This window comes from Bombus bifarius, unplaced genomic scaffold (assembly GCF_011952205.1).
Source record: "Bombus bifarius isolate JDL3187 unplaced genomic scaffold, Bbif_JDL3187 scf7180000009200, whole genome shotgun sequence".
NCBI classification, from domain to species: domain Eukaryota; kingdom Metazoa; phylum Arthropoda; class Insecta; order Hymenoptera; family Apidae; genus Bombus; species Bombus bifarius.
The window spans coordinates 4963126-4978906 of NW_022884965.1; the positions used below are offsets into that span (position 1 = coordinate 4963126).

At 38.2% G+C, this 15781-nt stretch overlaps 2 protein-coding genes across 3 annotated transcripts in view; one reads left to right on the forward strand and one right to left on the reverse strand.

Annotated features, from left to right (window-relative positions):
- The window catches only part of LOC117214204 (cAMP-specific 3',5'-cyclic phosphodiesterase-like), a 349894-nt gene that overhangs the window by 51867 nt on the left and 282246 nt on the right, over positions 1 to 15781 (forward strand). The window lies entirely within an intron of this gene.
- On the reverse strand, positions 6068 to 8470 carry LOC117214207 (fibroin heavy chain-like). The gene is made up of 2 exons (XM_033460108.1): positions 8027 to 8470; positions 6068 to 7289 (listed from the first exon to the last, which is right to left on the reverse strand). The coding sequence occupies exons 1-2, from the start codon at positions 8039 to 8041 to the stop codon at positions 6177 to 6179; spliced, it is 1128 nt and encodes a 375-aa protein (XP_033315999.1). The 5' UTR covers positions 8042 to 8470; the 3' UTR covers positions 6068 to 6176.

The window sequence follows — 15781 nt, forward strand, 5'->3', positions numbered from 1 at the left end:
GTTCGGAGAATATTAAGGGTATCACAGAGGAAGAAAAATATTGGACGATTTTTCAGAGACGTTTAACAATGTACCCTCGAACGGTAAAGTACATGTAAAATTGTACATTGAAAAATATCGTTTCGGATACACCACCGGGTATAGATACATCGTTCAACACGGCACGAATGTGCTGTCACGTTGAGAAAGACGGGTACGGGGTTGGAAGGTGCTGCAAGTAAACCACCCCCTTGTCTTCCTTAACATGTGCACACAGTACGATGTTGTACTGTGATACGTCATGCGATAAATTGATATCAGCTAACGTTCACGCTTTAGCGGTAAGCTGCATCGGTCATTGTTATTACATTTCCTTCTTCTTTCATTTCCCTTCCAACTTCCGTTCTACTTCGCCGTTAGTCCAACTGTTTCGTAAAATGCATATCCTTTCCTTTCTTCCTTGCAATTTAATTATTTCCTAACCGTTGAAATATCTTTAGAAGAATTCTGTTCGGAATTTTGAGTGGCCGTTCGTCTATGGCACGGACAGGCCCATTTCCTTCCTTAGGAAACTCCGAATTATATGTCCTCCTCGAGCTGTAAACCTAATGACTCCGAGGTCAGGTAAAAAATCCCGGGAAAGCACCAGCAAGACACAAGATCTTACGACCGCCGTGTTCATAGCATCACACTTTACGTTTATACAACAAATGCAAATGCAGTTCTAGATTATTCTAACACTCGATCTATTGAACCTCCTCCACCTTGAGCGTTAATTCATTCGAGGTACGCGATATCGACCGATCGGTTTGACCTGACCGGTTGCTCTTTAGTCGATAATTCGCGACAAATTCAAATGTAACGATCGCACGTAACGAGTAATTAATTTAATATATAAGAAACTCTTTGCTATATCAAGATCATCGAAATCGTAAAAATTCGACTGCAAGTAAATTTGCAGTGATTCTCCTGCGATATCTCGAGGAATATCAACATCGTGAGAATTTGGCTGAAAGCACAGCCCAACTTGCGCGGTGCTTATCTCGATTAGCGATCGACAGATCGACTATTTAGTGGAAATTGCTGGGAAGATCTTCCGACGAACCGGAAGCACCTGGCACCGTGTCACGTGCGAACGAACCGCTCATGGTTAATAAGAAAAGTTGTAATTACACGGCTAAACTGAATCCCGGCCAGCTGTACGTCGTTGCACCTCGACGTCCGACACAGAGATGCAGGTGCCGTTGAGAAACTGTTTAGTTGCAACCTACTGTTTCCCTGCTAATAAATCGGCCTGTTTGGTGTCAAGTTAGTCCCTCAGTAATTACAAGTTAGTTTAATTCGTTAATTAATGGTGTCTTTGCCGAGGCACGCTCGCCAAGCCTGGTCTGATTACACCGGAATTGAGATTGTTCGAGTGACCGCGTTGGATCTCGATGGTATGTCGCAGTTTCGTTAATTCTGCTTTTGTTACTCGAGAGCGAACGTTTCCGTTTAATTAATTAATCGCTGACACCTGTGTTATTTTTGGGGAATTTCTAGTTCTTTGTCTTCTCGTTTCCATGACGAAACGGCGATGTATCGACGAAACAAATATCTATTTGATGTATGTCCTTTATCGATGTATTTTATTGGCGAGGTTTATCGAAATTATTGGATGGCAGTTTGTAACATCGGTGAATCGAAGTTAGTACGATTCTTGGATCGGAATTATTAAAATTCCTGTAGATCGAAATTATTAAAATTGAAATTTAGGTATGTTTAGATCAGTAAATGGCGTTAGTGAGTGACTAAGTTTGCGATAAAATTATTCGTGAAATATTAAGAAAATACGTTTGTCGAATTTAAGATACGTTTAGAGAACGAAAGAGAAGCGAATAATGTTTCAGGCAGAATATTTGAGAGTTGCAGGACAGCAGATTTTCGGCCAGTTATCGCGTTACAGAAGATAAGAGGTTCTCGAATTCGATTTTGTCTTGCAAACAAAAGTCGATCGAGTATCCGCAAGTTTTAAACTTGCACGCGATCTACGTGAGATTAGAGACGAAACGGTCTCCTTCGATCTTTCATCATCAACGTAATTGACAGTCTTCGCTCGGGTATCGCCGTTGACATTTACAGACTTTCCACGAAAAAGATACGCATCTTTGTAAATGCTAGCAAACTTTCAAGATTAATTTTCAATCCTACTGCTTAAAACTAGAGCTAAAGTAAATTCGACCGATGCTAAATTGAATGTTTCTTGAAAGTTCTTACATAAAATTGTGAATGTCTTGTAAATTTGAAAATTAAATTTTCCGGTTTTGTAATACTATAGGATTTTATAGGATATTATTCATTCAGAAATATTAGATATTAGGCTTTCCAATGATTTCTATCCTATATGATAAGTTTATTGATAGATGGATCTATTTACATTGGATTAAACAGGAAACGATGGTTATTTAACGTGAAGTAAATGCAGTAATGTGCTATCGCTAAGACAATTAAATGGATAACTCACAACTCATAACAACTCGGCAACTCTACTCTAGACTCCTCACGATTCGACTCTCAGTTAACGACGACTCGTCATAACTCGACTCTCGGGCAACGACTCGTCACAACTCGACTCTCAGATAACGACTCGTCACAACTCGACTCTCAGGTAATAATGACTCGTCGCAACTCGACTTTCAGGTAACGACGACTAGTCACAACTCGACTCTCAGATAACAACGACTTGTCGTAACTCGACTCTCAGGCAACGACTCGTCACAACTCGACTTTCAGGTAGCAACGACTAGTCACAACTCGACTCTCAGGTAACAATGACTCGTCACAATTCGACTCTCAGGCAACGACTCGTCACGACTCGACTCTCAGGTAACGACTGGTTGGTCCTTCTTCTTTAAGCATCCCTTTGTCTTTTCTCATAGCCCCAGCACGTACGTGATCCGCGACCGACCGCAGTCATGGTCACGTAGGTCTTTTTTCCGTGTAACTATTCGATTGAAGGACCGACGACACATTGAGGTTTCCAGACCCTTTTGGCCTGACGGTATTTAGGCCTTTTCACAATATTGTTTGTGGCTCAACCGATACTTCTTAGGCCATTTGTACCATTTGGCCACGATACTACGATACTCGTGAGTAATTATTGGCGAGGTTTGCTTTCGAAGTAGCGGGGTAAATGTTACGAGAATTGCACAAGTCGATGTCTCGGACCCGAAGATAATTTAAAATCGAGTTAAACATCTTCTAAGAGCATTGGCAACAAACTTCTGGCCCCGAGATGTCGAAATTAAGAAAAGTAAAGTTGAAAGTTGCATTCGCAAAGTTGTTTCTGTACGCTGGTTCTTGCAACGAAGATTTCATTACGCGACGAAGTTTTCTAATGGAGCCACGAACGAATTTGGATTTTGGAAAAATAAAATGACAAATAATCCAAGTTTATCCGGTCTCCGGGAAGTCAGCTGAAAGATCAGAAAGTCGATACCTACGGTGGCTACAAATTTATTCACCGATTGTATACCGAGTTTCCGCAACCGCAACCGAACATGAAGTATGCAAAACCATCGACCGTCACTTCCCACAATGGACGTTATTTCCTCGTCCTAAGAAACTGAAACATTATATCAATAGACTGCCGACTATAAATATTTCGACAATGCTACTTGACGTGTTGAATTTTTTATCGACATTTTTACGTAGTAGCATCTCTACTAAGGTTCATATAGTACCTTATACTTACGTCGAAATAGAAAAAGGGGGGAGAAATTAATGCGACGTGTCAAAGTCGTGTTATAGTTACATCAAAATTCACAAAAATGAAAAATCATTTGCTATGGCAGTTACCACTGTAGGGCAGAGTGATTTATCGTGATCTATAGCGTTCTATAGTGGATACAACACAAGCGAAAAACAAACTTTTGCTATGTTTCTACCAAATTTAAATATTACGCTAAATTCCTTCCTTGTATTGAGTTGGCAACTAAGTGTTTGCTGATTTTGTCATTAGATGATAATGACAAAATCCGCAATCACTTAGTCTCCAACCCAATGCTATCTACTACATTTTGCATTTTTATCATATGTGTTATTATATGTGTATTCTATGTAGCCTGCTGTACACTGTTCCTTGCTATTTATAAATATGAATAATCTTTTCTAGAAATTACTAGACCAACAAACGAAGTAACTCTGAAGACGAAAACGATATGCCCGACCACGCACGCCCCCATTCTACTTGCGCTACTTATATCTTCTTCTTCCCGCGAAGTGTGGTTGCGATAATTCCAGGAATTCGTTTTATAATAGTTCTTTCGTAATCCGCTATACCCTGAGATGGGCTTTAAATTAGAAAACATATTGCCAGGAAAAATTGCAGGTGAGAGAGAGAGAGAGAGAGAGAGAGAGAAAGGAGGGTAAAAATTTTCATCAGCAGTTCCATCAGAGCGTCGTTTACCTCGTTAACGAGGACCTGGAACTTCCTTTCCATACGTTCCGGCGTTCCCTGCTTATTTTCAAAAACTTTCTTAATCAGCAAGCGGCACTAAGCCGCGGGAGAAACCGTCTCCGGCTGAAAAAGAATTACCACGTTCCGCGCTTGCCTCGTAAACGTAGTGTGCTTCCCGGTAGTTCAGGTATGCCAGTAATTATGTTACAGTCAACAGAGGGATGATAATATTTTTTTCGTAGATGCGGCGTTTCGTTTTCGGTGAAAATCGAATTAAAAAATTTGTCAGCTATGCGAACGATTCGTATGAGGAGATTCGGTTCCGTATTTTACACCTATTTTCTCATATAGAGTCACATCCTTGGTGACCGTGAATAAATATTGGAACATCCTGCGATAGAATCGAGGAGAGCACTGAGAACTGACCACGCAAGAACAACGACACTTTTTGCGGTAATCAACGTGGCAACGGTGTCTGAAAAACGATAATTACACGGCTTTGTGCCTGCCGTTTCCGCATTTCATCCGTGTTCTGGTTTCTATCCTTTTCGTCTCGATACCAATGGAGAAATAAGCAAGATTTGGTAGCAGATATAGTTTCAACAAGAAATCTCTTTTAGCTCGTCCTTCAAATGACGGAAAATATCCCATTTGAATGGTTGATTCGCCGAGAATTCGATTTATCTTTATGCCGACGTACTATCCCTTGTCACTGTTCAATTTGATTTATGTAAGATCTAGATGTTTCGTAGAATTGATGTAATAAATGACCGACCTCCTTTTCTTTTTGTTTCAGGTGAGTGCAAATTGAATCTTCTTTGTCGTTGGGTCGTTGAAAATACGTAAGTCAAAGAATATCTGTTTCTTTTTTCTTAAATTATACTATCTTTAACAGGAAGTAATTCAATAATAATAATAATAATAATAATATGATATTGCCATACGTTATATTTACTTATCATACGTAGATAAGTTAGAACACTGCATCCGATATACAGCTGGTAGCTGCTGATAACACTAGTTTCCAGCATTACCAACAGCAGCTGTCGATAAAATGTTGAGTAAAGTTGAGTAAAGCACAAGGTGAAATTATAACCGACTGCTATCTATATTTCCAATGTTGAAAAGATAGAAGCGCTGGAAAATGTATCGACTGCTCTCGTTACTCGCGTGAGGTAACAACCGGGTTCGATTTTCGTCCTAGCTTCATAGAGAGGTGAAGCCTGGTTTTGAAACGATGACCTGATTCGTGTGGAAGCTCGGGAGGTGCTCCACGTTATAACGTGAAAGGATCGTTCCTGACGTAATCCCACCCCACATGAGCTCCGTGTTGACCAATCGGCTTGAAGAACTACCATTGTTCGTCTATACACCGGTGTTTTAATATAACCTACCTTCTCCTATCATTCGGAGCAAATTTGGTACCTATACTATCTCAGCGTGCATTTTCATTATTTCGCGATCCTATGTCATGAGAATTATAGTTTGCGATTGAAGAAACGATGCACTACCTTAGAAATTTGCAATCAATTGTTGTACAATAATATAATTTTCACTCCCATAATAATTATAATTATGCGAGCATGTTGGAATAATCGCCTTAGTGAAGAGGTTGATCAACAACGTCACACTTTAAGTATCGTACAAAAATATAATTTTATCAAAGTGTACAAAAATATAAAGATTATCGCAAGCTCTAAAAAAGGGATTTACGTGGATACCGCCAACTGTACAATATGCCTTTGCTCGACCCATCAGTTTAGTGTTTCTTTATAATGATCGTACTGGCTCCTCCTAGTGCCCCACCTCCAAGAGAACCAGCTCCTAGAGCAGCTCCTCCTAAAGCACCAGACGAAGCGTATCCATACCCAGCTCCGTATCCAGCTCCAAGATTAGCAGTCAATCCCTGAGTGGCAACTCCAGAGCCAAGACTGGCTCCAAGTCCAGAACCAAGCCCAGAACTCAATCCAGATCCTAAACCAACTCCAGGAGAGATGCTAATAGAGCCAAGGCCAGCACCTAGACCAGAGCCCAATCCTGACCCATATCCAGCACTGAGGCCAGAGGAGCCGAGGCTGGAACCTAAGCTAGATCCGTGACTGGAGGTTAGGCCATATCCGTAGCTCGATCCCAGGCCTGATCCGTAACTGGAGGTCAATCCAGACCCGTAGCTGGATCCCAAACCAGTGTTCAACCCTCCGCTGAAGCTACCACTGAGACCACTAGTGATACCTGAACTCAAACCAGAACTGAGGCCACTAGTGACTCCAGAAGTCAGACCAGATCCTCCGATAGATCCTGAAGATACAGGTATCAAGACAGGCACAGAAACAGCTTGAGCGATAGGGATAGGTTGCGGGATTGAGACTGGCACTCTAACAGCCTGAGAAATGCCTGCGGACCTATGGAGCGTCAGTGCGGTTTGTTGAGGCGTACGAAGTGAAGTTTCCCTGACGAGAGGCAGATTTTGTCTCACGTACCAGGGACCTGGGACAGGCCTGGGCACTGGATAGGGTTGGGGAATCACGACTGGCACTTGTTGGGTGATAGTGCGAATCCCACCTTCAGCTGCAGCCCCGTTTAACCCTGCAGATAGTCCTCCAGTCAGGCTTCCTGACAGAGGCCCAACTAGGCCACCATTAAGAGAGCCTTGTAGTCCCGGAAGTCCACCCGAGAGGCTTCCAGCCAGTCCTCCTGATAATCCTCCAGTGTATCCTCCAGAAATTCCGCCATAGCTAGTACTAGAACCCAGGTCTACGCCTCCTGATGATCCTCCAAGTCCTCCTGTGCCTAGAAGAACGCCTCTCTTCGACTTCTCTGGCTTTCCTGATTCAACTTCGCTAGCAATGGCGGCGGGCACCAAAAGGCAGAACTACACGAATGATTTTTAAGGTTTGAATTTTTCATGAAGACTGCTCTTCTATGGATTAGAAAGTAAGTTAGGTTCAAGAAGGAAAAAGAAGTAATGTTGGTCCTTTTAGAAATGGATCTTTGGAACTTGAAAAGCTGATAGTTTAAAATTCAGGAGTATTGAAGTTTCAATGAGGACTGGTATCGATTTCTTGAGTTTGCCAGGGGGTTAAATGCAATTGCGGCCGCTGTGCGAATATCGCCCAAGAAATGTTGAAAATGAACTGCGAATTATTGGATGGAGTAAAATTTTCAGATACTCAGCGACGCAAAACTAATGTTTTCAAATATTTAATTACCGCGTGAGTATAATTTTGAGTGTAATATGAAATTAGTATTCTCTCGAATGTTTCATATTTAATTTCGTATAATTATAATTTCGTGTATTTGCAACGTAAAATTATTGCTTTTTCGAAAATGTTATATTCCACTTTGCACAATAAAAGTTTTGTATATTTGTGATACCAAATTATTAAATTTTCTATCCATCTTTATATTAATTTTACCGAGTAACATTCTACAGCACAATTCCAATGTTGCCACTTTGTATTTGCAAAAGACACTGAGGTGTTCTGCACAATTACAAGGCCTGACTCAAACAACTAAAAATTTCTCGCAACCTCGCAAGTCGTTTTAAAGTTTCGTCCACGTAAAATATCAAAGTCTGAGAAATTCACTAAAGAATATCTTTCTACTTACTATGAACGTCCTCATAGTTGCTTGTCTCGTAAGTACAGCTTCGAATGTGCCATCATTCGGTCCAGGTCCCTGTTTTATACAGGTAGATACAATCACTTTCACTGAATACGCGATCGTTCACGCCCTGATCAAAGTACTCTCCATCGAATTTTTTTGTCAACGTTTCATCCGATCTCTTTGATCCGCGATACAACCGCAGTCGTTGGAAACAGAGCGATTCCGCGTTACACGCACATCACCGTAATTCTTCGCCTACTTCTGATCAGTTTCTGGATCGTATCGCATGTCGTGCACGCGTAATGCTCCCGCTATCATATCTCACGCGCGTCTTTTGTAATCAGGAAGCGAATTTACGAATTTTTTTAAGGTTAGGTCAGAACCGTTGGCTAATGGGATTGTTGGCGCTGAGATCGCACGAGTGTTTAAAAAGCTTTGCGAAGGTTATTTGAGAGTTGTGATAGTACTTTTTGGTAATTTTGGTACTCGGGAAAAAATATCATGGAAAACTTTTGGTATTTGTGGAAAATTCTGAGACAGATGGGGGAAAGTAAAAGTTTGATGAGTCTGTCTATTTTAAAAAGTATAAAGCGTGTGATGTATTCTGAAATTACTGTACGGTAATGGATATAATTCTGCGGAATAATAAAATGCGAGAGTACAGTAAATATCATTGAAATTTTCATTTTAGAGAATTTAAATAATAAAATTACCGTTCCAGAAAATGTTGTATTCAATTTTATATCAACTTTAATAATTCGAGCCCGTCTCAGGTTTTATAGTATATTCCGCAGAAAAAAAATAGAAATAGTAGAAAACAACTAAACGAAAAGTAATACATATTTCGCAAACATCATTTCTACATCCCTTTATTTCGAAAATAAATTCCACGATAAATTAATATATCAAATACAACACATGCAATATAGGTGCATGTATAAAAAATGTACTCTATCTGTATGATGAAAGATAACCAAGAATGTTTAATTAACGAGGGCGATAAACATGACCGATTTTCTGAATGGTTACATCTTGTACACGTTCATTACGAGGGATAAAAATTCTGGTTCTGGTAAAAGGTGTAATAAATGTCTTCGAGGATGACGATTAATAATAAGCGTGACTTTATGAAAGGCGGAGCCTTTGCTGGAAATAACTGGACAATCGAAATGCAGCGCCTCGAGTGAGGTAGATATAGAGAGACAAAAATGGAATCTGCATCAAGCGTATCTGATACAAAGTATCGAATCATGATTTCGAATTCGAAAGGCAACTCGTAACAAATAAACGATTCTTCGTTTATATTTCCGCGTTGGAACTGCTTTGCACAAGACTTTAATTGATACCATTTACTTCAACTCTATATTACAGATAAATCTAATCTTCAGACAAATTAGTTTATGAAGATTGTCTTTCATAAAAGTATTGTTTCCGTTGAAAATGACAACGTGAGTTCGCTCTCGCCATCTATGTGCAGATGCGCTAGTTACAGTAAATAGTAACTAGAAGATACTTCTAGATACAATCGATAGGTTTAAGATATTCTTTTGTTTTTATCCCTAGACCACGTAAGAAAGTGCAATAAAGGTTTTTCGGCTGAGAATGGTGTGATAGATTTATCCAAAGAATAAAATAATAGCTATTGTGATCCTACCTCTAAATACAGAAATAACAGCAGTTTCATTATATGAAATGTTGAGGTTATTCGATGTGTAAACAGAGAAACTCGTGGATAAATTGTAAGGTAGAAAATATATTTAAATAGAAGTGCAATTATAAGTAAGAATACAATTTCAGCTGGTTCAGATCCGCACGCTAGCTGTGTTACCCAATGAAACCCCAAAGCCAACGTCACCTGTCTACTGTTTATGGTTTGCCTTCGTCGCAGTCTTTTGTTTATACGCTGTCGATGGCTTCGGTGCTTGAGAAAACTAAAAAGACCAGATGTAGAGTTTTCTTAGAAGTGGTGACCACTTCAACGTGAAATATCGATGATTTACGATGAACTGTATCGAACATAGAAAATATAAATTTTCGTAACTTTACGAACACGCCAATTTTTTCGGTTTTCACATTCTTCGTGTCTAAATAAAGTATGCGAGTAAGAAAGTGAGAGCTGGGTTTTTCATGTTATTTAAGGATATGTAGGGTCTCTTTTGGGACGTGGCTGCGAAGGTTTGCAGACAATCTAACCCAGGCTATTCCTCATGCCGGAAACTACCTCGCCAAGAACCCGATACCATACTGTGCAAAATTTCAACGACACGATATGAAGAGAGTCACTTTATATTCATTGCATATACTCTCGCGTCAAACTACGTCTTATTCAGATCCCTACAGTTTCTGCCATTATCTAAATACACGTAGAGATCTACGTTTTCCCACGGATTTATGATTTCCATATGAAAGTGGGAAATGGTGACACTTGCCAGGAGTGTTTTCTAACCTTTCCGTAATTTGTCGGATTTTTCTTTCAATTTTTGCTATTTTGCTTTTACCGATGAAATGATAATCGTGGCGTGCATTAAAATTCTGATCTGATACAAAGTTATACACGCGAGAAAATTGAGTTGGAATTCCAATTTATATTGGGTCGTCCGAAAAGTATTCTTTCGTTTTATAAGGAAATAATGGATGCACGACAATTACATTATTTTATCGAGTTACGTATGACCCATTTTGTTCTATCAAAATAAAGATCACAACGTTCGACAGATTAGATTTGACGTTTGTATAGAGATACATCGTTGTAAAAGACGGGTTTGTAGAAGAAAGACTGTTTGGATAAACTAATAGTTTGGCTTTCCAGATCAAAGTTTGATACTTATGTACATTTACTTAGGCAATAACCATAAGTATTTCTATACATATTTACCGGAAATGCATAAAAATCGCCGAGTAGCGAATCGCAATTGGTCGATACGCAATCCTACTTGCGCAATTGCATCGTGTGTAATGACTTCCTGCTAACATTGTGAACGTTGCGATTAATGGTGTTGGTGGGAGCAACTATTTGTATACTATGAAACTCGAAACTATTGTATCAACTACTCGACAGACTCGTCTAATAAAAAAGTTACTTCGTAAGATCGATTTCTGCAGTTTAAATTGTTTCTGCAAAATTACAATTTTTCAGGAAAATTAATTATTCCTGAGTGCTTCTACGTGAAAACTTGTACACATAAGGTGCTTTTGCTGTAATAATCTCGCGCGATGTACGTTGTACTGAGATGTCTATGTTCTTATTCCTAGGGAAATTAATATTTAAAAGACAATTTCTCCAATAATAAAGATACTTGTAACTTTGGGTTGGCAACTAAGTCACTTAGTTTTCACTCATTTTTGAGTTTCTTTTTCGCGGTTTAATTAGCGCGATAATAAATATTTTGACACAGAAGTTCGATTATATAACGCGAAGGTTTTCCTTGGTAATTAATTTGATCAGAAAATTTTGGCACTCAGACGCGATATAAAAGAGAGGAAGGATCGAGCGAACGTGGAAACTGAGGTTCTAGCAATTTTTTCTCGCGCGCCGACCTATTTGACGATTGTCAGAGTCATTGATCTTCTACGTGGGAATAAATTTATCTTTCGGACAAGTATGAATCGAAGTTGGTGCGCAGAGAATTTGAAAAGCAGAACAGATGTGACCATCGTCGATAAATTGGGTCGCGTGACGTTTTTAAAGGTGCGCGCACTGTTCACGCTTTCTTTTGCGTAGTTACGTTATATGCAAATTTTGATTTAAATACATCGGTAGCTTTAGAAACATTATAACAGCTAACAAATAGTCTGTCTGTTCGTAACAAACGATCGTTTACTCTCGTTATTAATACGCGATTCGAACTGTGATTTACAAAGCCAATCATTTTTCCAGGAAATCATGGAAAACAGCATTTTTTCGTCATGAAAGAGCGAGAAACGATTCGTTCTAAAACATCTCCACCGAAATATGAATTAAAAAGAAAATATTTTTTCTCCTGAAACGGAGCATGAATTCCGCAATTAACGAAAAATTACTGTAGGTTGTGTTTACGCAATGTTAATTAATTAATTGTGTAATTAATCGATCGTATAAAAGATTCCAATATTTTTTTTTCAAGAAATTACTTTTATACGCGGGATGTGTGACTGGAACGATCAAGGACGATTAACTGGACGCTATCGAGTAATTAAAAATTTCGTCATGAATGGCAATTAAAAGCGCTATAGAGAGAGTAATTCTGTTGGACGGCTGTTTCACAGTGGATGCATTGGTTATCAGGCCTGGTTTTGTTTCCCACTCCGTTAAAATCTCATTTCGAGGACGTCGATCAATTTAACGCGGGCAATAGAGACGTTGAACCTATTATCTCACACTAGCTTCGGTAACTCGACTTTGCAAGATCATCGATTTTCGTTAATCCATTCTCAAGTGACTAGGAATCCATTCCACAATGAATTTACCAATTCGATGAAACGGTCTTTAAGAGGATGAAACTTTCATGGTAATATTTTCAGCAATATACGATCGATGTTCGAAGAGATTATTTATTGGAATCAAAATATACATTTCATTTTATTTCTAATCCTAGTCAATTCAAATCTCGGTCTAATCATGGTTCCATCATTTTTCTCTCACATTCTTCTAACCATTTTTCTATCAATTATAATTATTTATAATTATAATTATAATTTGGTAATACATTTGACCATTCGATACTTTTAATTCTGTACACGTCTTATTTTATCTCGTGTATTTTTTTTTTTTTTTTTTTTTATTGTAGAAATGAAGTTTTAAGGAAGAGAAGTTTTAATTGGACTTGGACATTTTTTGTTTCGTGCTGTGACGTCTTTTATTTTTATTCGTTAGTGCAGCGAGAGACGTCTGAAAAAGCGTTTTTAGATTTAATTGGAAAAAGTTCAACAATCTCGAGATTATAGAAAATAAAAATGCTCGCAGTCAATGGAAATAATATTCGTTCCACGAAGCTTGGAATTTCGATGCCTCTTTTTTCATAAATGTTGCCTAACCAACGATTCACAAAACGAGTTGGTTACAAACAGTATCACACGACACACTTCGACGTTTTTTAATAGCAAACTAAAAATTTCTCAGCATATTAAATAAATATAGAATGCTTGGTTATTTAGCCATTAAATTAAACTGTCGAATGTAGAGAAAATAATTTAACGACATATTTAAACCATCTATCTGGCTCGAATACGCAAAGCCAAATTTCGCTTTGACATTTTTATTTACAAAAATACAAGCAGCGTTCCTCGTTTCGCGAAATTCTTTGCATAGAAGAAAACAAGGTGAATGCTCAGAGGGAATGTTCAAACAAAAGCTAGAAAATCGAAGCATAGAGAGCTACGTAACACGTAGAAGCGTACTCGATACGTATCAAAAAGGTATCGACAAAAAGGCAATGGTAGTTGGAAATAAAACCTGACGATTTCTATCGACATCCTTATTGAAGCCAATTTACATACGAAAGAAAATAAGTTCCCTTTTTTTTCTTAAACAACACGTAACGTTACAATTTCATTTATTTCTCCTTTTTGGTTTTTATTATATTTTCAAAAAACTTTTCCTTGCCTTCCTTAAATTATTAAACATTCGTTGATTCATTAAGAAGCATCGAACTGTATTTCGCGATAAAGTTTATAATTGGTTCGTTTTATGTATCACCGTGTTATCGTATTTTATTCTACAGAACGAGAGTATTTACGATTGTTTATTAAGAAATGGTTTTTTTTTTAAATATCGCATAATTGAAATCAATGTTTCTAAGCGTTATTTTTATTTATTTAGAAATATTGTAGATTTAATTAATAGTATAAATAGTGTTCGTTTTAAATTACAATGGAAATAAAAAGTATAGAATGAAATTTTTTGGTGAAAAGCCTTGTCCTAAAAATTCGACGGCTTCCTTGCATGCAAGAAAGATCATTGTTCTATATTTGGTATGAACGTGAAAAGCGAAACGTTTCGTTGTTAACATTGTTAGATGATATATTTCGAGAAACGCGCGAACAGTCGCACGGACAGGTTTTCCCCGCGATTATTTTAGAATGTCCAGAACGTCATAGGTGACAGAATAATTTACGGTATCGCGATCATCATTCATATTTACGATGGCCTAGTGCATTTCGAACGATATTCCTCGTGGACATCTGCCAACTTGCTCTACCAAGATAGCTGATGCGTAATTATGTCTGTTGGAATCGTCGTCTCGTATTTATGCTCGCGAAATATCAACGAGCCGACGATGTCAAGTTTTTAACGATCCTTATGATCGATTTCTTCGGCGGGAAATTCGTTTCGAACTGCAATGAAAATTTTCACCGCAGATTATGGCAACAACGTAACACGTTTGAAATGTTTGACACTCGGTGAAATAATTCTGGCTTCTGTGAAACTACATTTGGAACTGTATCATTTGTATACATATGTTACACGATTAAGTGTATTAAACATATTTAAATGTGTAATGGTTTTAGTCAATTTAAACGTTAAATATTGGAAATATCAATATTTTAATACTAATAATAATAATAACAAATGTAATTCAAGGGTGAAATATAGAGATGAACTTTCGAAGTGAATAATAACCGACAGAATATTATATCGAAATGAGAGTAGAAATGTTTGCATTCTTCGTTTATAACGTAAAAGACTGGGTCCAAAATGTTAGGTGGACAGAGAAAACATAAAAGATTCAATCGAATTGAAATCTCATATTGGGAAACGCTTTGAATTCGAAACGTTTGTTTGAACGTGGATAGTTATGAAAAAGTCTGTATTAAAACAGAGAGAAAATGGAAAATTTATTAAGTTTCGATATTAATCACTTCACTGATACCGAACATTGAATTTAAAAAAATTGTAATTATTTCTCAAATCCATTAAATTCCAGCTATCTAACACACATTACCCTGTATTTGTGCAAAAGAACGTGCAACTTTTTATACAAAAAGTCAAAGCTAGCCAACGAAACGAAACCTTGGCTAAGTCAAAGTTATACATTTTTCCAAAGAATATACTCTTCATTCTTTCAAAAAAAACCTACGAAATTTGTTCAGCTATGATATGATACGTGAAGGAAGACGAAGGAAAACAAACCTGTCTCGATAAAACAATCGTTCGATTCGATACTGGTCCGGCGACACACGAATGTCGCTGTCTTCGTCAGAATCGCGCAGGATCACGTGTGTACGTGGAAGAATTTCGCGATTTCCACCGCGATCTCTTTGAATTATGGTAGCAGGGAGCCGCGAGGACACGTGTCCTTCTGATCGACGCCATTAGATCTGTGGTAAAGAGGCAAGAGAGCACAGAGATGCGGCGGTATCGGTAGCCTAACCTTCTCGATCGTGATGTCAGTCGAGGCCAGAGCCAGCTACATGACCACTTGCGCTTCGGAGACCGATGGTTCGTCACGATCTTTAATTCCCTAAAGTGTTCTCGGTTTTCCTTCATTTGGCAAATTAACGATAATCTTCAAATGAAAATGAAGATTCGATACGAATGTAATTCGCGTATGATGTGATAGGAACTTATTAAAAAATTCTTGACTTAGTAGACCAAAAGCAATCTCGGAATAAGGAGGTTTCGTGGAAATTTAATTTTTCCTTTAATAAATCAAGGGAGGTGTTGTGGAATAAAAGAGGTTGAGGAAAATATTATTCGTCGTTTATATGGTAGAAGCATAGTGGACTGGGAACTTCTGGGTTTAATAGGACAAAAGCAATCCTGGAGCAGAAAAGAAAATT